General features: G+C 40.3%; 1 protein-coding gene across 1 annotated transcript in view; it reads right to left on the bottom strand.

The window, feature by feature from the left end:
- The window catches only part of kcnh1b (potassium voltage-gated channel, subfamily H (eag-related), member 1b), a 45,804-nt gene that overhangs the window by 12,298 nt on the left and 11,389 nt on the right, over positions 1–22,117 (bottom strand). The window contains exon 7 of the mRNA XM_063012906.1: positions 11,723–12,152. Coding sequence (XP_062868976.1) covers positions 11,723–12,152 — 430 coding nt within the window. The remainder of the gene's footprint in view (positions 1–11,722; positions 12,153–22,117) is intronic.

Raw genomic sequence — 22,117 nt, forward strand, 5'->3', positions numbered from 1 at the left:
TTGGTCAGGGTCACTGCTGTCTCGTTCTACTGGGAAACACTGGACGCAAGGCAGGAAGACATGGTGCCAATCCATCGCAAATTAAAATGTTTTGTTTTTATATTCATTTGTATGTATGTTTAAAATCATTGACTTGTTGAAACTAATATTTTAGTAACCAATATTGTTGATCCATCTTCTGGCCACTCTTGGTTAAAGAGATTCAATTCTTTTCTAATATGTTTTGGTACATTTACATTTACTTCGATGTGTACCATTTAGTATCATTTGCATAGATGCAGCTCCATACCATGATGCTTCTACCCTCATACATGACTGTAGGTAAAGTGTTCTTGGACTCATAAGAGCAAAAATCTTTCTTCAAACTCTGTGTTCACCAGACCAAAGTTTACTGTTCCAAAAAAAGATTTCTCTTAATGATTTTGTTCAAAATGATGCTTTGCACCAACTCTTCTGTGCTTCATTTTAAGAAGCGAAGTTCTAAGTGGGTGTAGGAGAGTATATGATCGTGCTGCAGTTTATTGCTTATTGTTCTCTGTGCTTTTGTCATTTCTGCTGTGTTCAGGTCCTTGTACAATTGTTTTCGAGTGACTTTTGTGCTTCCATGAACCTTTTACTTGTCAGGTATTGGATACTGCAGGGGTCAGGGAATGGAGCAGACCAGGTTCTGCCACACCAGACTAAGCAATCAGTTTATCCATTTGGCAAACCAACCCATCAAAACAGCTTCTGGTCACTGTTATTTTTTTTTCAAAAATCATATTCCATTAAAGCTATCCTTCTCTGCTCTTGTACCTAACATGACCAAGATCATGCCGGTTCCTCCTCTACAACATTAAAAAGGTCTTACCATTTCTCTTAATGGAAGCAACTCAGATTTTGTGCAGTCATTCTGAGGCTGGACTACTGCAACTCCCTCCTGGCAGGTCTTCCCATGTCCACTATTAAACCACTGCAATTGAATCAAAATGCAGCTGCCCATTTGGTTTTCAACCAACCTAAACACTGCCACATCACCCCACTGCTTCATTGTCTTTACTGGCTTCCTTTAGCTGCCTGCATTCAGTTTAAAACAATGTTGCTCGCCTACAAAGCCAAAAATGGACCAGCTCCAATTTACCCTAAAGAACTCCCTGATTGGTACCACACAACCTACAAGCCACAAATCTTGATCTTCCATGTGGAACTCAAGGAAGACATGCATCAGGGCTCTTCTCTGGTGGACCAAACTTCCCTGTCCATTCAAACATCTGAGTCTCTCACCATCTTCAAAAGACGATTAAAGCCGTAAAGACGATTAAAACCATCATGACCTCTTTACTAAGCACTTAATCTGTAAACTAACATGCACTTTTATACTATCAGTCAAAAGAATCTTCTACATACACCTTTGTTCTAACAGGATTTCAGCAGATGTGTATCCTAGACTGTCTAATTGAACTAGAGTAGGAAAGTGTTTACTGTGGAAGCACTTCTGTAAGTCGCTTTGCTGAATCAGAGCGTTTGCTGAATGCTGAAAATGTAAATGTAATGTAGGCACTATGCATTATATCAGGTAAACCCAATTTTAGATATAAGATAATAACATATTCATTATTCTGTACACTATTCCAGCCAGAGCTTGGCATGCACATGGGGATTTTAGACTGTATGTAGCGGCTTAACCAGCACAGTCGCCATTTCAAAACCAAACTGTCTAAGAAACTCACAGAACAAAGTGAGAATAAAGTAAGCTATTTCTGTTATTCAGTCCCAGAAGATGTAAATCCTAATACAAATCTATTAACGCTTAATTAAACTAAACCGCAGCAAACCCTGCATGTTCAGCAGCGGCCATGCTGATCGATTTCAGCCCTGACAATGAGTCCCCGCAGGTCAGCACTTTCTCACAGACTCGTCACCCTCTGTCCTCTCCAGGTGCCCCTCTGATCTAAATCAATTCTAGCACTGCCAATACCAAAGACAGATGATCCTGCTGGCTCCAATTTCAAGTTAAGTGAAGCATGATGACTACTCTGCACTCTGCTTTAATGCACTGGACACCTGATTTGGTGCCAAATTGTTCAGCTTCTCGCTGCATGGCGTATATCTGGCTGCTACAAAGACAGCGCACAACCTTGCCGGCGGAGGTAAACAGCAAAGGTGTGTTTGCGTATTAGTCAGAGTGTAGGATAAATAGGAACTTTATGTGGACATTAGGTACACACCAGGTGGACAGCCTGAGGATAGGGACTGTCAGGGACTAAAACTGGAGGCGTTCACCGAGGCCAGAAAGCAGTGTTAACCATGCAGGGAGAGATCACCTGACTTCAGCGGTGATGACAGGTGAAGCCATGTTGTGTGGGTGTGCTGTTGTTCTGAACACATCATGCTGAGATCATGCACAAGTCATAAAGGACAGGACTTTGAGGCAGTGCCACTACTTGGTTAGGATTTGATTAGATCCCTGACTGGTTTTGCAGGTTCCCTTTACTTGTTTTTGATTCATTTTGTAGACACTTTATAAGTTGGATTAGTTACCCCTGTGTATGTATGCAAGTTTAAATTAAATTGGCATGATATGATTATGCCTTTTTTGTAATGTTTAGTATATTGTTAAAAGGCTTCAGCCTGGGCTCTTGGGTAGTGCAGCAGTCTGATATGTGAGCCCACCACGATGACCTGTGTTCTAGTTTTAGCACCAGATATAATTGGATGTGTCTGAGGGAGGTAAAGCTAGATGAGTGATTTATCTTGTCGCTGCAACAGCAACTCCTGCTGTTTGGTCAAGGTGTTGGCATTAACAGTGTGAACCTACTTTAGTCATCAAAAAGGTTTGACCATTTCTCTTCGTGGAAGCCACTCAGATTCTTGTCCAATCACTTAACGCTGGACTACTGAAAACTCCCTCCTGGCAGGCCTTCCCATGTCCACTATTAAACCCCTGCAACTGAGTCTAAATGCAGCTGCCCACCTGGAGTTAAACCAACCTAAACACAGCCACATCACCCCACTGCTGCCACATCACCCCACTGCTGTCACATTGCCCCACTGCTGCACCCTCTTCACTGGCTTCCTGTAGCTGTCCACATTCAGATGGCATATTGGCATGAACGGAGTGAATCTACTTTAGTCTACAGCTCTTATATTCATGTTACTGAGTCTGCCACTGGCTGGTATAAAAGAAGAACCAGATGCCTTTACAGATGCCTGCATGGCTGTTGTGAAGAGGTGGAGATTAACAATGTACCAGGGGTTTGAGTGGACATTTTTTTATAATGTAGCACCTCACCACGAGCTTGTTGAACACTCCAAAATATTCTAAAATATTAGCATTAATTAGTTTGCTTCCTCTTTGGAGCTAGAAAGGCGTCCACTTTTTTAGGAAGCCTTTAAACAAGTTTTGGAGTGTGTTTATTATATGTTTGTGAGTTTAGGCACTAACGCTGGACAAGAAGGTCTGGCTTGCAACCAACATTTCAATTCCTCCAATGTGGGTTTTACTAGGGTTGAGGTCAGAATCAAAATCATGTCAGATCATGCCCTTGGTCTGTGCACAGGGTCACAATAAAGCTGAAAAGGGTATTTGCCAAACTGTTGCCACAAAGTAGCACTGGTAGGGGTATCAGCATTATTTTGGCCATAAGGTTTACTATTAAGTTTGAGGTATGCAGCTGTAAACAGTTTAAACCAGCACAGGATTTTATTTTTTGACAAATGCCAAAAGATTCTAGCATAGCCCAAGACTAATATGACCTGAAACTGTCTAGATATACAGGTATCAATTCTTTTCAGGCACATTTCACAGGGAGAAATGCTTCTTTAAACAGAGAGTTAAGAGATGTTTGCTGTAAGCAGAAATGAAACCTGGCAGGAAGGACTTGAAGGCTAAAGTAAAGGTACATTGGAAGCAGAATGAAGAAAGATTTGTTTGAACTCAACAACAGCCTCACAGACACAAAAAGAATGAGAATGAGCTGTGCAGTGTTTAACTTTACACTGGGGTCTGGTGTAAATGTGCGGTTTACATTGAGTCATTGTAATGCTGCTTCCACACAGAGAATGAAAGAATAACCCGGCTGATTACACTGTGCGTGTTCAGTATCACTATCAGTGTGCCCGACAGTTTGGATAATACAAAAAAAACGCCCCAGGATGGCAGTTGCTATGGTAATGTTGAATATTCCCCAAACCCCCATATGCAAAGGTTTGATCTTGCAATGACAGTTCGGAAAGCTTTTAAAGAAAACACTTCTTTTAAACCACTTTTAAAGAAATACTTCTCTATAGCAACAAGAATTCCATCAGGTTCTTCCTCCTGGTTTTATATTTGCTACATACATGTTTTAAATTTGTGTTTTTTGAATTCCTACAGTGTGAAAAGTGTTTCTTTCTCACCCAAATTCTTCCATTGTTGCTAGTCGCATTTAAATGCTTCAGACCTTCCAGCTAATTTGAAATGCAGCTTTTAAATAATCCAGTTTAAATAAATCCCCCCCCCCCCCCCCCCCACACACACACATATAAACCTAATAACTGGTTGCGCCAACCTTTCTATTATATTTTTTATGCATTTTCTCCCAATTAAGTTTAGTCAATTTGTCTTCCGCTGCTGGCGGATCCCTGATTGCAGTCGAGGTGGGCATATTGCTGCTCACGCCTCCTCCGATCCCTGCACAGCCCTCAACTGAACCCTCTTTCACTCATGCATTCAGCACAGGTGCCTCTCTATACACAGCGTTTGAAGACCCCACCCACATAGTCCGATCATCCCACTGCCAATTATGCCTGCTTGGAAGGCGCCCAGCCGACCGGTGGCAATGCCGAGTTTCGAAGCAAGGAGTTCAGAATCTCAGTGCTGGTGTGCTAGCGGAATATCCTGCTGGTTGCGCCACCCTTGACTGTAGCAACTGCAATCAAACATTTGAGTCTTTTACATTGCTGAGGAAAATATTAAAGGGTTTTCAAGTATGAACTGCCCTTTTAAGGTCCTGCCACCACAGCATCTCAGTAAGATTTTGGTCAGTATTTGGGTTTGGCCACTCCGAAACCTTTAAGTTTCTACGTATTTAGTCAAATCATTATTGAGTGACATTTGGTATTGGAATGCCTTAAGGTTTTAGTTTAAAGAGAGCTTCACTTTCCATTGAACTGAACCTCCTGTACCTGTCAGGCCAAATCATATTATTATTATTATCGGTGGCTCGGAGAGTAGCACTGTCACCTCACAGCAAGAAGGTCCTGGTGTGGCCACTTAGAAACCCTTATTTAGTTTCTTTTGAGATTTAGAGATTTAGAGCTGGACTTGCTTGTGTGTTTTAGAGCATTATCCTGCTGCATAACCCAACTGTGTTTAAACATTAGGTCACAATCTGACAGGTTAATCAATTCCCCAAGACAAGCTCTCAGCGAATCAGAGCGTCAGTGTTATCTTTTATAGCCCGACAGCATGGCTTAAAGTCATACAAACTACAGGCAGGCACACGTCTCAGCAGTCTGCGGTGTATTGTGCCGACTCAGTTCCAGATTTAGCGCCCTGTCAGTTAGAGCAGTAAGGACTCTTAGAAAAACTCATTTGCATAAAGTCTGCAGGGCATGCAGCAGTATTTCACAGCTCTTTCTTCTGAACATACAGACTGCGACATGGGGAGCCAGGAATCTCAAGCTCAGTAGCAGTGAATACATGATGCCAGGGGCGTTTGTGTGTTACTGGGCATGAAATCAGACTATAGATAAGAGATTTTTCCTAGATTCTTTGACTGGAATATCTAGATATGTGTGGCGCTGAAATACATCATTTGGGGTGATTAATTTATTACCAGTATTGTATTGACCAGACTGGTCTAAAGTAGTACATACAAATAAATGAATTTTAAAAAGTAAGCACACTCTGTATATGACTGTATGGTTATAAGTTAAACTAATGATGGGCAGTAGCATCACCAAAATAACCAAAACTATTTAATCAATTACATTATTTTACAATTGTCATTTAAGCTGCTACCCTTTAAATAATTAGTGTGTGAGTAGTTAAATCAGCCCAGTAGCTAAGCAGCTTTTGAAATGCTGCATAATTTTGGTTTCAATATACTGTATTTATTTAAGTCATTATGAAGTTACATTTAATAAGGCACAAAGAATGTCTTGAGGCTTTCCATTAAACTGAACCTCCTATAACTGCAAGAACATCCTGGTTCAATTCCCAGGTGGAGCCACCCGGGTCATTTCTGTGTGGAGTTTGCATGTTCTCCCTGTGTCTGCGTGGGTTTCCTCTGGGTGCTCCGGTTTCCTCCCATGGTTCAAAAACATACACTCAGGTTATTTGGATATACGAAATGACCCAAGGTGTTTGGTGTGTGTGTTATTATTATTATTATTATTATTATTATTGGCAACATTTCTCTGCAGGATAGCTTTACTATAGCTGCACTACATTTTACTGAAACAGAACTTTAAGTTTAGCAAACTGTATGTTTATTAAATTGCCCAACACCCTTTATACCTCTCACTATTAATAAATTTACATATAAATGTAAAAAAGTTTGAATAAAGTTTTTGTTTATTTTGTAATCATCCATCAAAATGCGATCATTGGGCACTCAGCTGGAGCAGCTGTAAAACACACTCGCACACCAGAGCTGCCATCTCAAACTCGTGAGCAAATCTCAGCTGCTACTGCTCAGCTCTGCTACTGGCAGTTTACATTTGCACCTACACAGACAATGCTTATATTCACATGACAGTCCATGAAGTGTTCAAAATGTGAACTATTAAACGTGGGCTTGTCAAATGTCATATTAAACCTACTTTATTCTTCTCTCACTGTATGCCTCAATAATTTGGTAACAGATACCTCTGAAGCATGAGGCTTCACACACAGTGAATGACATTCCTCCCGTCTTCTCTACGGATTTGCAGTTGTAATTAAATAACGATCGCACTAATGGCCTCTGCGAGCTTGCTGAGTTGAAGCAGAGTGGTTGAAGCGTAGCCAGCTATGTCTCGTGGGTGAGAAGGAGCGGAGGATGTTTCACAGACAGACGCCGGGGGTAAGGAAATGACAGGCAGAGCTGAGACTACATGAGCCGCTCTGTGAGAGCTTCATCAGCCTTTTATTCCTCCTCTATTATCTCTAAGAACCGCAGTGGTTAAAACTACATCAAATGAAAAAAACACTCTTTTATTATTTTGTTTGAAGTACGGTGCCATTAAAACTTGAATGAGATTAAATGTAATAAAAGGATTACAGTATTTCCGAGGATTATCCACAGAACAAAGCAGAATACAGGTGAATTATAATGATTTAAATCTGAAACTTAAACCATTTTAGGTGGCTCAAGACATATTTTAATCATAAAGATCTGAATGCTGTCAATTTGTCTTTTTTAAGATACATCTGACAACCAAATCCCTGTAGATACTTTAAGCCCAGCTCTCAAACTAGAGTTTCATCTAATAGTAAGTACATTAAGAATCCTTAATTAAAATTACATTACATGAAAGTTTTCTACCTTCTTTGCCAAAATTTTTTACATTTATTATTTATTACATAGATTTAACATTTATTTATTGATTGTTCTATAGCAAACAAGAAATATCTGAAAAATGTGTAAAAGAGCCACAAACAGAGTTGTTAAAACTTGATAAAGGCAAGTGTATCAAAGGAACGCTAAATTGCCACACATATTGCTATCAAGCATTTGAAATTAACTGTATACACCGATGAGGCATAACATTATGACCACCTTCCTAATATTGTGTTGATCCCCCTTTAGCCTCCCCATATGCAACAAACTGTGATGCACTGTGTATTCTGACACCTTTCTATCAGAAAAAGAAGTAACGTCTTCAGCAATTTGAGCTACAGTAGCTCGTCTGTTGGATCGGACCACATTGGCCAGCCTTCGCTCCCCACATGCATCAATGAGCCTTGGTCACCCATGACCCTGTCGCCGGTTTACCACTGTCACTGGTTTTCCTTCCTTGGACCACTTTTGATAGATACTGACCACTGCAGACCGGGAACACCCCACAAGAGCTGCAGTTTTGGAGATGCTCTGACACGGTCGTCTAGCCATCACAATTTGGCCCTCGTCAAACTTGCCCAAATTCTCACGCTCATATATTTTTTCCTACTTTTAACATCAACTTTAAGGATAAAATGTTCACTTGCTGCCTAATATACCACCCACTAACAGGTGCTGTGATGAAGAGATAATCAGTGTTATTCACTTCACCTGTCAGTGGTCATAATGTTATGCCTGGTCGGTGTACAATAATAAATAAATACTTTAAATTTTGTAGAAACAAAGTTCTAGTACCATAAAGACACAATGATCTGCACAGAGCTCTGACCTACTACTGACTGAACACCTTTGGGATGAATTTAACACTCACTGGGAATCAGACTTGTCCAACATTACTGACATTAATGCTGCCGTTGGCTGAATGGGCACAAATTGCCACAGAGACTCCAACATCTTGTGAAAAGCCTTTCCAGAAAAGCGGAGACTTTTTTAACTGCAAAGGGCATCCAATTCAATAATGACGCCCATGGTTTGATAGTGGTCAGGTGCCACCATGCATTTGATAATTTAGTTTATAAGCTCTACAGTATTTTTACACATCCACTTTCAGCATCTTACAGTTACCAAGGTAAAATTTTGGCCTGTATTGACTCTGATACACAACGTTAAGCTGCAGAGTCCCAATTCTGCTGTTCCTAATTACTGTTCTACATTATTTACAGACTGCAGCCATAATACCCAAGAATCACTTAAAATCTACACTAACCTTTCACACAAGGACAAATTAAAATTTTGAACTGCATGCATTATACTTGTATTACATATAGTCCTATTGGCATAAAAGGATAATGCAAAAAAAACACTGCCCCCTGATATGCTACAGTACTGAACACATTGTAAGATTGTGCGAAAGGCGTGAAAGTCTGTGCCCCTGTCAGCTGTCTTTGTAGCACATCTGAACTGTAACAGCATGATCCTCTGGCTTCCTGTCAGTCTCCCTTCCTCTGCTGCCAAATCACATCACCATCAACACAGAGGGGCAACATGCACTACAGTACAAGAAACCAGGGCAACACCCAGACTCGGACCTTTACATGAAACTATAAGTCTGAATGCATGTGTGAATCTACATTCAGATGCGTTTGCACCCACGGTGTAACAGATGTGTTAGCATTTAAATTTCATTAAAGTGCCCAGCAAGAGAATGCAAATGGTACCGTGTCTACAGAAAAGAAAGAAATAATGGTAAAGGCACATGAAAAAGCAGCTTTGCAGTGACAAAATCCTGATATAATAGTAATAATAGTAATAATAACAGGGGAGAAAGCAGCATGAAGCATTTTCCAGAGTTCAAAGGGACAAAAATAATAATATTTTTTTAAATGAACCCCTTTTTTTATTTTTTATTTATGCATTTGTTTCTTTTTTTCTCCCGATTTAGCGTAGCCAATTAGTCTTCCGCTGCTGGGGATCCCGATTGCATTAGAGGAGGGTATATTTGCCTGCTCCACGCCCCTTCCACGCGTGCACAGTCCTTCAATCCCTTCTATTTTGCCTGTGCTTCAGTAGATTCGCACATGAGGCTCATCCAATCTGTCTGCTAAACAGGGTCCTTGCACATCGTTGAAGACCCCACCCACTTAGTTTGCTCATTTTCCCCACCCAGCTGACACGTGGCCAGTTTTGTCTGCTGCAGTACACGCTAGATGGAGCCCAGCCGAACGGTAGCAGGGCTGAGATTCGAACCGGGGTGTTCAGAATCCTAGCGCTGGAGTGCAAAGTGAACCATTTTGTGTAGGGCAAATATGGACAAAACGCAACAAAGAGGAACAGAGGTCACAAGTGACTTACTGACCAACAGATATTTTACTGAAAGTTGAAAAGCAAAAGCACAGTGCAACAAATATACTATAAAATTAAATGACTCCACAAATGACCCAGTATCAACAAAACTATATGACTATAGTAAGCACTATATTTTCACTATATTTCTTACCTCAGCTGTTACAGTGATCATTTGATCCAATGATTGCTTTCCGTGGTCATATATATGACAGCCAAAAACCACTGATGATATTACAGGACCAGGTTCACTCTCCTGATATGTGTTCTCATATTCCAGAAATATAATGCACCCATACATACCGCTAATATTTTTCACAAGTGATTTGATTTACACCAGGATGGATAACTATTTTTACACATCATTAAACCTTTATGAGATGTAATGGAGTACAAACTGTAACACCGATCTCCACCTCTTTCATCCCTCAAAGAACTGGAATGTTTTCTTCTGGGAGTATCATCCAACATCCCATTATAGACCATTCATAACTTGCACTGCATAGCATTAGTCAAAGTGAGGCCTTATTAGAGCCCTTATATGCTGCATGTTTTTGTTATTTGTCCCCGTTCTGTACAGTCCAGCGGCTTGTAGTAGCCAAAGCAGCAGCCCAACCTAGTAGCTTAAAGACTGAATATACAGTATGTCCTATCACAATATAGGCAGAATAATGATGTATAAATTATGATGTATAGTCAAAAGATACAATGGCACCCTGCTTATCTCCTAGTACACAGGTAAGAGAGTAATCATCTAAAGAGCAGCATTGGCATTTTTACAAAATGTGAAAATGTGGAAAGACCTGCTGTACCTGCTCCTCTCAGTGTCAGACCCAATCATGTAATTCACCATGGCTGCTCCCAGAGGTTTATATCAGACCAGGATGCAATCTAGATAATAATGCATCACCACATCGAGACACAGTGGCCCTAAAAGTGTGTGGGTCATGTTTTGTACAGAAAATGTACCTGATGTACCAGGCATTAAAAAGCAAGGACAAAGCGTGAATGCTCACAGTGCTTATAGAATCTGTTTTAATGTCAATAATTACTGTATGTTGCAGATGGCAAAACCTCCTCTGTTACACTATATAATCACAACCAGCCAGCTTTCAGTCCAGTTTCATTAAAGAAATTCATTAAAACTTAATTCAGACTTTATTAAAAACCGGTATTGCTTCTTATAAGTGCTGCACAGTGTCCCAGTGTAGTAGTAACCATTTTTCCATTCAAACCATCCATATAACCAATGCTTTCAGCAAAAGTCAAGGTAGTTGAGATGAAGGTTTTTTGTTCTTATGCATTTTTCCCAATGTTTCCTCCCAATATAGTCGTATCCAGTTACCCGATTCCATTACGCTTCCTCTTTACTGATGCTGATCCCCACTTCCGATTGAGGAGAGTGAGACTGACACACAATCGTTGTTCATGTAGCCGCCCAGCCTTTAGCCGAAAGGCAGAGCTGAGTTTTGAACCGACGAGTTTGAAATATCAGCTCTGGTGTGCTAGCATGTTTTACCGCTGCGCCACCTGAGCGGCCAGATGAAGGCTTTTTTTAAAGTGAACTTGGGCTGATTATTGTGATGCTTAAATCGTAATTACTTTAAGGTTTTTAAAGGCAATGTAGTCCATAAAAATAATGAGTCATGAGTCTGGCGTAGCAATCAAATTCACTAACTTGTGGTAAAACTTTGTTTTAAATTATTCATCACCAGAGAGACGCCGTGCTAGAAGTACTATAACTTAAGTGAAGTGCTGAACTGGAAAAGTTCCAATGGAAATTATATTTTAACCTCAGATCAATCATTTCTCGTTCTGACACAAACTACTTCCTGTTCTAATCAGAAACTTCTAGATAAAACATTTATACTTACATCCGATCATCATCATGGCCACAGCGAATATCTTCTCCCCATCTGTAGTGGGGGCGATGTTGCCGAAGCCGATGCTGGTCAGACTGGTCATGGTGAAGTACAGCGAGGTGATGTATACCGAGTCCTTGCTGGGGCCGCCCTCCCACTTGCCCGTGCCACTGATATTAAAGCGGTATGGTGTACCCACCGCCTGGCCCAGCATATACAGCCAGCTGTCTGTGCGCACCACGTTGGCCTCCTCGTCGATGACCTCGTAGTCTCCGATGCTGTACCAGATGCAGGCCAGCCAGTGGGCAGCCAGGCCGAACACACATACGAGAAGTACCAGCACGGCAGCACCGTATTCGATATAATGGTCCAGCTTTCGGGCCACGCGACCCAAACGGAGCAAGCGCACCACCTTCAGAGAGCTGAAGAGACTGCTGATGCCCTGCAAGTCAAACAGTGGAATGATAAAAACATCAGTGTATTTGTTTCTAGTCACATTTACAGATTTTACATTTATTTTTAAGAGATTTTGAGACGAGGCACTGAATGACGTATCACTCACTCACTTTTTTAACCGCTTATACAATTAGGGTTGCGCGGGGGTGCTGGAGCCTATCCCAGCTTCTCAATAAGCGCAAGGCACACAGTAACACCCTGGATGGGGCCCAGTCCATTGCAGGGCAGACACACACACACACACATCCATTCACCTGTAGGGCAATTCAGTGTCTCAAATTAACCTGTCTGCATGTTTTTGGACTGTGGGAGGAAACCAGAGCTCCTGGAGGAAACCCACGCAGACACAGGGAGAACATGCAAACTCCGCACAGAAAGGACCCGGACCGCCCCGCCTGGGGATCGAACCCAGGACCTTTTTGCTGTGAGGCGACAGTGAAGTATCAATGGCTGATAAAATGCTTGTGGCCCCTGACTGGTGACCAGTAATGCTTCCAGTAATGCTTCCACATCACTAAAAGTGTCTGGTTCTGTTTCCACCATCACACATGGCTGTCAAATAAATAATGCATTACCTTCACTCAAGCTTAAAACGTGAATCAGCAGCAGTATATTGACTAACGAGTGAAGCGAGGTCGAGCATGACCATTGAGTGTTCCTTTGTGTGCGTAAACCCTTATAAACAGTCATCTGTTACAGCACAACAAACACACACTCGGTTTGAGACAGTGTTCAGGTTTAAACCAAGCAGAGCGGCTGAATGAAAGGCTGGATAACCTGTGTTGACAAGATCAGCAAACCCAGTGGCCTCGACACAGTGGTGGGAGAGAACTGTGTAAGCACCACAGTCTTTATTTACACCGTTTCTCTACACCACTGACACACACAAATAATGTCCTGACAGCTTCATTAAAAAAGGTTTAAAGCACATTGTGAGGCTGTATCTTCAGAAGGAAGTAATATGAGTAGCTATTCATGATGGTGTTTGATTGGTTACAGGACAAATACAGGTAGTACATTAGTCATCACTGAGTAAATTGGGTAATAACAAAATACTTTAAAGTTACGCACAATAGACGTCTGACAAAACCTGGCAAATCTAACTGGCTATAAGAAACTGCAGTGTGACTTTATTGGCTGAAAAGCCCAAATTAAAGTGGTTCCCAGCCAGACAGAGACCATGGGGCTGACCCAGGACCCGCTGGAGGGATTATATTTTACAGCTGGCCTGATGTCACTGGATCCCGTCACCTACTGCCACCATGACCCCCACCGTAAACAGTGGAAACGATAAGATGAGTAGTAAATGAACAGTTGCCATGGTGATGGTGGACGCTGGCGCATTTGGCTGCCGCTACCGTTACCGTATTTTATTGTATTTTTATCGTTTTTCGTTTTCATCTTTTTACACACCTTGTGGATCTATTTCTTTTATGTTACTTTTGATACTTTTATTTGTGCTTTTGATACTTTTTGTTCTTTCTACTGTACATCGCGTCTGCGGCCGGTGGTGAACGGTGGATGAGTTTTCCTGGGATCGGCACGATGTTGAACTATTCCGTTGACCAGCTGAGGAAGTTCAACAACTGCACTACTCCATCGTGTATTTCAGTCATCAAACAGCTTGGACTCCTTCGCCGGCCTCGTTATATTCACAGGGGCTCCCGGAGAAAGCTTGTTTATCTTCGAAACGGTAACGCTATTCCATCCTTCTGGTCAGCCGTGCGCACTGTCGCTCCGCAAACACGTCATCAGAGCGCTGCTGCCTTGCACACCAGTAGCGGTGTAGTCTCCATGACAACGCTGTCCACGGAGTGGGATGGGAAACGCGGAGTGGACTTAGCAAATCTCCGTTCTCTTCCTCGTTCCTCACAGCCAACTACACAACAATACCACTTGAAAATGGCATTGCTTAATGTTCGTTCACTCAACACAAAAAGTACTGTACTTAGTGAATTTATATCTGACAGTGAACTAGACTTTTTCTGTCTCACTGAAACTTGGCATAAACCCTTGGATTATTTTACGTTAAATCAGACCACGCCAATGGGATACTCGTATATTGATGAACCTCGTATGGAAGGGCGAGGTGGTGGTGTTGCTGCAGTCTATAGGGATGATATTAAAATAACCACTTTGTCTTTTCCTGCTGCTCTTTCTTTTGAACACCTGGCTTTCAAGTTGTCAGGGCCTACTCCTCTGGTCACTGCTGTAGTTTATCGTCCGCCAAAGCCAAACGCTTCCTTTCTCTCTGACTTTTCAGATTTTTTAACCCAGCTTAGTGCCCTCTCATCCTCTATACTGCTTATGGGTGATTTTAACATCCATATTGATGACAACAACTGTAAATTTGCCAGGGAATTTTTGGAATTGTTACAGTGTTTTAATTTCACACAACATATACATTTTCCAACTCATAAAAAAGGTCATACTCTTGACCTTGTCTGCTCTACTGGTGTCCTAGTTCATCAGCCGTCCAGCCATGACCTTACTGTCTCTGATCATTTGACAATCATCATGGACATTGAGGTCACTAGGCCCATCACTAGAGCTAAACGTAAAATATCCTTCAGGAATCTTCAATATATCTCTCCCTCTCCCTTCTCAGATTCTCTTGTTAAAAAGATGTCTGTCTGTCCTGTACTGTCTAGTAATTCATCTGACCTTGTCGATTACTATAATGACATACTCGCCTCATGTCTTGATGAGCTGGCTCCTTTGAGAACCAAATTTGTTTCATTTAGTCATTCTGCACCATGGTACACAATTGAGCTTCACCAAATGAAATCCCGTAAACGCCAGCTTGAAAGACTTTATAAGAAAACCGGTCTAACAGTACATTATCAGATTTATTCTGATTATCTTCAACATTACAAAGACGCTCTTACGGCAGCCCGATCCACTTACTATTCCGAACTCATACATGCTGGATCAACAAATCCTAAGACTCTCTTTTCCACAATAAATAAACTTCTCAAACCAGTTGACAATACTACCAATTCCTTTACAGTTGACAAGTGTAACTCTTACCTCTCATTTTTTCAAACAAAAGTTGAGAATATCCACAATTTTCTGAGTTTCCCCTGTCATCTCTGTTTCTCCGCCTATCTCACCTCAATTTATTACCCAGCCTCTGTCTCAGTTCTCACCTGTGTCTCATTTGGACCTATCTGAGATCTTAACAGGGATGCGAAGCTCCACTTGTGTTTTGGATCCTGCTCCATCAAAACTTGTTAAGGGTTGTTTTCCAGTTATCTCATCACTTATCACAGAGATAATCAATTCCTCTCTTAGTTCTGGCTCAGTCCCTCAATCACTCAAATTGGCTGCTGTTACTCCCATACTTAAAAAACCTGGACTTGACTCTAACATTATGAGTAACTTTCGGCCCATTTCCAATCTTCCATTTCTGTCGAAAATACTGGAACGTGTTGTTGCCTCACAGCTCAAAGATCACCTAAATTCCAATAATCTATTTGAATCATTTCAGTCTGGTTTCCGCCCCCAGCACAGCACTGAGTCAGCCCTCCTCAAAGTCACAAATGACCTTCTTCTTTCCTCAGACTCTGGACAAATTAATATTCTCGTCCTCCTTGATCTTACTGCAGCTTTTGACACCATTAATCACTCCATTCTTCTGTCCCGCCTTGAATCCTCTGTCAACATCACTGGTACTGCCCTTTTGTGGTTAAGGTCATATCTCGTAAACAGACAACAGTTTGTTAATATCAACAATTGTAGTTCTGCCATTGCTCCACTGTCCCAAGGCGTTCCCCAAGGCTCAGTGTTAGGTCCCCTTTTGTTTATTCTTTATATGCTCCCCCTTGGTGACATCATACGTCGGCATGGTTTACATTTCCACTGCTATGCTGATGATATTCAGCTTTACATCTCCTCCAAATCCATTAATACTGAACTTCACTCCACTCTGACAAATTGCATCACTGAAATGAAATTGTGGATGAAAGCTAATTTCCTCAAATTAAACTGTGAAAAATCAGATATGATCATCGTAGGTCCTACAACCCTGGCAAAAACCACAAAAAATTTTCAAATTACCATTGATAATGACACTTTGTCTCCGTCTTCTAACATCCGAAATCTTGGTGTAATTTTTGATAGCAACCTCTCTTTTGACCGCCATGTAAATCACATCACCAAAACTGCTTTCTTTCATCTAAAAAACATAGCACGTCTACGTCCATCACTCTCCTTTTCTGCCGCCGAAACCTTGATTCATGCTTTTATTACATCCAGAATTGATTATTGCAATAGCATCCTTTATGGTACATCTAACAAAATCCTAAAAAAACTTCAGTATATCCAGAATTCAGCTGCTCGCCTCCTTACTCATACTCGCTCCCGTGATCATATTACACCTGTTCTACAAAAACTTCATTGGCTTCCCGTTGCTCAACGCATTCAATTCAAAATTCTTCTATTCACTCACAAAGCTCTCCATAATCAGGCCCCATCCTACCTCACCGACCTGCTCCATCAGCACATTCCCTCCCGTAGCCTTCGCTCTTCTGAGGCTAACCTACTGTCCATACCCTCTAGGACCAAGCACCGGACCTGGGGTGACAGGGCCTTTTCCATAGCTGCTCCATCTTTATGGAATGCTCTCCCCAAACACCTACGAGATTGTCCTGACCTGTCCAAATTCAAGTCACTTCTCAAAACTCATCTATTCAATATGGCATTTAACTTGTAACAACACGAAATAAATGCTTTTATTTTTGCTATTCTTTTTAATAGTTTTTATACTTAGATCACGACAGAAATGTGAAGTCCTAGATCCTAAAACTTGTAAAGTTTTCAGTTTCCTGATTGCATGTAAATCTGTCCTGTTTCTGTCTAATTTTAAGAAATTGTTCTATATTTGTTGTTCTCTCTCATAATTTAGCTAATTTTTAATGAACTGTCTTATGCTGCTCTCTTTGTTTTTATCTTAATTATTCTTGATGTTGATGTACTATTTTGATTTTGTACTATGATTTGTATGGTGTATGTACGTATTTGTTTTGATTATTTGTCTTATGTAAAGCGTCTTTGAGTATCTTGAAAAGCGCTATATAAATAAAATGTATTATTATTATTATTTAAATGTAGCTGATTTTTTAAACTATACAGAGTAAAACAGATTTATAGAAATTTTGATTACCTACCCAATTGGAGTTGTCTAATGCTTTTCATAAAATTTTCTCCATCATCAACTAATGCCTAGTTCACACTACACGATTTTTGCCCTGATTTTCGCTCGCCGACTGGTCGGCGCTAGGTTTGCCGGCTCGGGAGCAACTTGGCGATCGAAATTCGGCTCTCAATCACTGTGTGTGAAGTACTCTGGATCTGACTCGCACAACGGCAATGAGTGCTATGTCGAACAGCCAATGAGAACGCAAGATACGGTGTGAGGGGAAACGCAGGAGATGTGTTGTGAAAAGGTGGGACAGGGGCGTAATTTAGTTTATATCAGAATACATAACACAAAACATAACACCAACACTGCATTGCAAAAATATTTATTAACCTCCAACTCAATATAGAACAATCCAAGCCAAATCCACTCAGATTCATTTATTTTTTCTCCTTGATTTTACACTGCACATCAGCACACAAACTTTAATCGCTCGCTACTCGTTGACGTGCATTTTTGGACATGGTATCATTAAACCTCTCGTCACTTCTCGCATTTGTTTTGTGACAAAACGTAGTTTGGGAGAGCAGAGCAGCTCGTCTGCGATTCCAGTTGGTGATAGATGGTGTAGTGTGAAACCCCCTATCGCCGATCAGTCGTGTAGTGTGAAAGCCACACCGACTTGAAAGACTCCCGATTACAAGAGATCCAGTCGTGTAGTGTGAACTGTACAGCGACCTGACGACTTGGAAAGTCGTGTAGTGTAAACTTGGCATAATGGTTTAATGGTCTTCGCCACACACCATCCATGCCTGTGAGCTGTGAGCTGTTCCTGCTAGCCTAAATTTCTATAAATCGATCTTGTTTTTAAAGCTTGATTTATTTATTGTTTTACTTTGTATATTTTTTAAAAAACAGCTACATTTAATACTTGTTTTATCGTCTTTCCACTTTTTCAAGTGTGGGTCATGGTGGCAGTAGGTTGAGCTTTTCCAGTTCTGACAGATTCCAGCATCTCCTACGGGATTTTGTGGCAATCTCGAGCCAGCTGTAGGATATAATTCCTCCAGCAGGTCTTGTGTCGGCCCCATGGTCTCTGTCTAGCTGGAAAGAGCTTTAACAGGAGCTAATCAGAGAGTTTTCTTTTAATGTCAAACCCACTTTAATTTGGGCTCTTTTAGGCAATAAAGTCACACTGCAGATTCTCATAGTAAGTTATATTTGCCAAAATCTTGTCAGATGTCTATTGTGCGTAACTTTATTGTATTTTGTTATTACACAATTTACTCAGTGATGACTAAAACACTTCCTGTATTTGTCCTAATGGCTGTTGTATGATAGGAGAGATTAAAACAGCAAGTAATTGGTAGAAATGTCCTACCACCCTAATCACAAATGCACTTTATACCTTGTGTACTGATTTGTTTTGGCTGAAACATGTCCATTAGGTTCTTGTAAATGGAGCTAGAAAATTAGCTAAATAACATCACATTAAGTTAGCTATTTTCAGATCATTTTAAAACATTTTAAAGAGAAAATACCCATGGTACAAATAAACATTGTCCAAATATCATCCAATAACACTATGACAGGTTGTTTATGTGTCAGGCTCATCTATTATTTTCTCATTCCAGGATATTTTGCAATATATATCTAACATATCAGTGCTTTGTTGCTTCCTTGCAGCTTTGAATAACACACAAGTCCATTAAGTCAACTGAATAACCAATCGGCCACAGCACATTAGTGCATGCTCACCCTCAGGAACGATCAACCTCTTCGAGGAATTTTGAGGTTTTTTGTAAGCTGGGTGATAATGTGAAAAAACATAATCAGCATTTCCATTTGGGTATTACTCGTGCATCCTTGCAGCAGTGATTATAACATATTGCATAGGTGAATGCTTTAAAACAGCACTTCCCAATCTTTTTTGCACCACAGACCGGTTTCATATAAAATATAATTTCACGGACCGGCGGGGGTGGAGGGACTTAAAATAGAATAACTATACTACTCACAAATGAGCTTTTTTTTGCTGCATCGAGACACTGCTTCCACCTGGGGGTGATATGAGACGATAAACACCCATGTGTTGGAAGTAAAAGCAGTGTTTTCATGGCTGATGTAGTGATCTCTAATTGTTTTTTCTTTCTGGGTGGCCCAGTAATAAATGACCCGGTGGTTGGGGACCACTGCTTTAAAATACTTTTTTAAATAGCTCATTTAAATTTGAAGTATATTTCTAAAACATTCATTTGAAAGACTTGGTTTGTTTAAGTTTATGATGTTCTAAACAATCACTCTATGTGAAAAAAATTAAGAAAGACCATAGCATCACCTAAATTCCTCACTCTACATAGCAAGCCTTTGCAAAGTCTAATACAATAAGAACAGAACTAAAAGTAAGAGAATCTGGAATGTGCTAATTATGCTGAACTCCACTCTGGTGAGACCGTTTCTGTTCTACTTGATTAAATGCACTTTGAGAATCTATTTATCTGCATGTCTTGAACTCATCAGTGGTATAAATTGCTCAATCATTGTTCAGCTGCCTCATTTGCCTCTAATAAACATTCAGACAAGACACACACACACACACATAATGTGAGGACTGTGGTGTTTTAGACTATAAAGAGCTTTAGACAGAGAGTAATGCATTTAGAAAGAGACTGATGTCTTTAGAGATCAGTAATGCAGGTAATAGATCAATGCTGGTAATACATTACAGGAATAGATGTGCTGTATTATATATCAGCAACAATTACAAATATTCTGTCAACAAATATATTTCAGCACCGTCTTTCACAGTGAAACAGTTTATCAAAAACTTAATCAAAATAAACTACTGAACAATAAAACATAGCCTTGCAATGACAACGTAAACCCTTAATTTCATTGTGTTGTTATAATACTGATATAACAATGTAATGAACGTCAAGTCAGGTCATCTGTCCCATCTGTCATAAAACACACAACAGCTGAAATTTACTAACATCAATTGCTTGTTACACAAGTTGTTATATAATAAAACAACAGCACAATATTTACAGTAAGCAGTACTGTAAGCAACGTCACTGTTATAAAACCTGACGTGTCTCATCATAGAAGCATCCAGCATAAATGAATCACACACTGCTTATGTCACCACAGCTTACATCACACGCTGACTTTGGTTCTACATTGTGCTCTTAGATTTATGGTAAGAAAGCTAAGAGAGAAGCCAGTAGCCACTTAAATAGGGTTGCAGGAAAGCCTAAAAACAACAGGAACAACAATTACACAGTAAACACCAAGCAATGAACTGCATTACAATAATTTTTATCCTACGCCCCACTAACTACTTAAAAAAGGCAGCTGGATATGTATCTAAAATTTGAGCAGGCATTAAAACAAATTAGAACAACGTTTGGAAAAACAAGAACAAAACTAATCAGAAATATTTAGCCAACAACGTTCGGAGAATGAAGGGTGGTGGGTATGATCTCAGGAACAGAATACCCACAGTAAGGTAAGTGATGTACCTGGACATATGAAAGGAGAATCATATTAAAAGAAATCTGAACATATGGATGTAAGATAAAGATGCTGGATAAAGCAAATTATTTCTTACCATAAATGTATCAATGCTGTAATTGCCAACAAAGGCAACAAAGGACAGCCGTAGGGTGTTTGTGACATTGCTGTGTCGGTCTGATGTATTCATTAAATGATTGTCAGTTTTAACATGTGTTTATGACATGGTTAGGTCAGTCTTAAGAGCTTCAAAAGCACCTTGGACAGCAAAAAAAGACAAACCCAGATAACCAAACCAAAGCTCTCTTGTTTTGGACTCATTATGAGAGGAAGCCATTCTTTGGAACAGACCATTATGCTTGGAAGAGTTGAAGGTAAGAGAGGAAGAGATCCATTAGAGGAACAGTGAACAGGCCATTAGAAAGTCTGAATACCCAAGTAGAAGACAGGATGTTCTAAAGAAACATTATCCATACGGTCGACTCTACCAGCACTAATTTCTCTTGTTTAAAATGAACACAGAGTCTAAATGAGTTTATAAGCTAGAAGACATAATATCTTTCACTGGCTGAGGGTTTATAGAACCCCAGGATGATAAATTTGTGCAGCTGCATGTATCCACCAGCTTGGCTGTAAATATATTTAGAGGAAACGTTGCCTGCAGTTGCCTTGCAAAAGACCAGATTGCAAAAGCAAAACTTTCTAGTTTAAAGCATTAATCAGTGAAGCCTGCAGTCTGAACCGACAGGCACTAGAAGTCTGCCAGGAGTAAAGATTAATGTTCACGCACATTTCGCTGGAGAGAATCAAGTACTCATTACCACTGGTGCTAGTGACTCCTGATAGACGTGAGTTCGGCTGCAGTGAAGCTGAATTAATAACAGAGGTGGGGACGTTTAGGTACCTCACAATTTAGTGTGATTATGATTAAGGGCACAAAAATGTAATTATAAAACCATTCTTGCAGATGCGTTAGAATATACATGATGAGTACTGTATTGTGTGTTTTTATTAATAAAATGATATAAATTATTGTTTAATTATAAGATTTTAAAGCAATTAAAACAACTGTCTTATTAAGCTGCTGTGCATCTTTTGGGGAAGCACTAAACCATTCAATTCGAAACGCAATCTTAAAAACCTATGCACAAACACAGTGCTGATTACGTTATGTAAAATAATGCAGTTTTCTTGTACACAAATCCCTTTTTTTAAGAATATCTCTAGTGTTCTGTAATTAGGAGCTATACAGCAAGAAACAGCAAAAATGAGTGATATTTACATTTATATTGTTGGAA

This window comes from Trichomycterus rosablanca, chromosome 17 (genome assembly GCF_030014385.1).
Source record: "Trichomycterus rosablanca isolate fTriRos1 chromosome 17, fTriRos1.hap1, whole genome shotgun sequence".
Classification (NCBI taxonomy): Eukaryota; Metazoa; Chordata; class Actinopteri; order Siluriformes; family Trichomycteridae; genus Trichomycterus; species Trichomycterus rosablanca.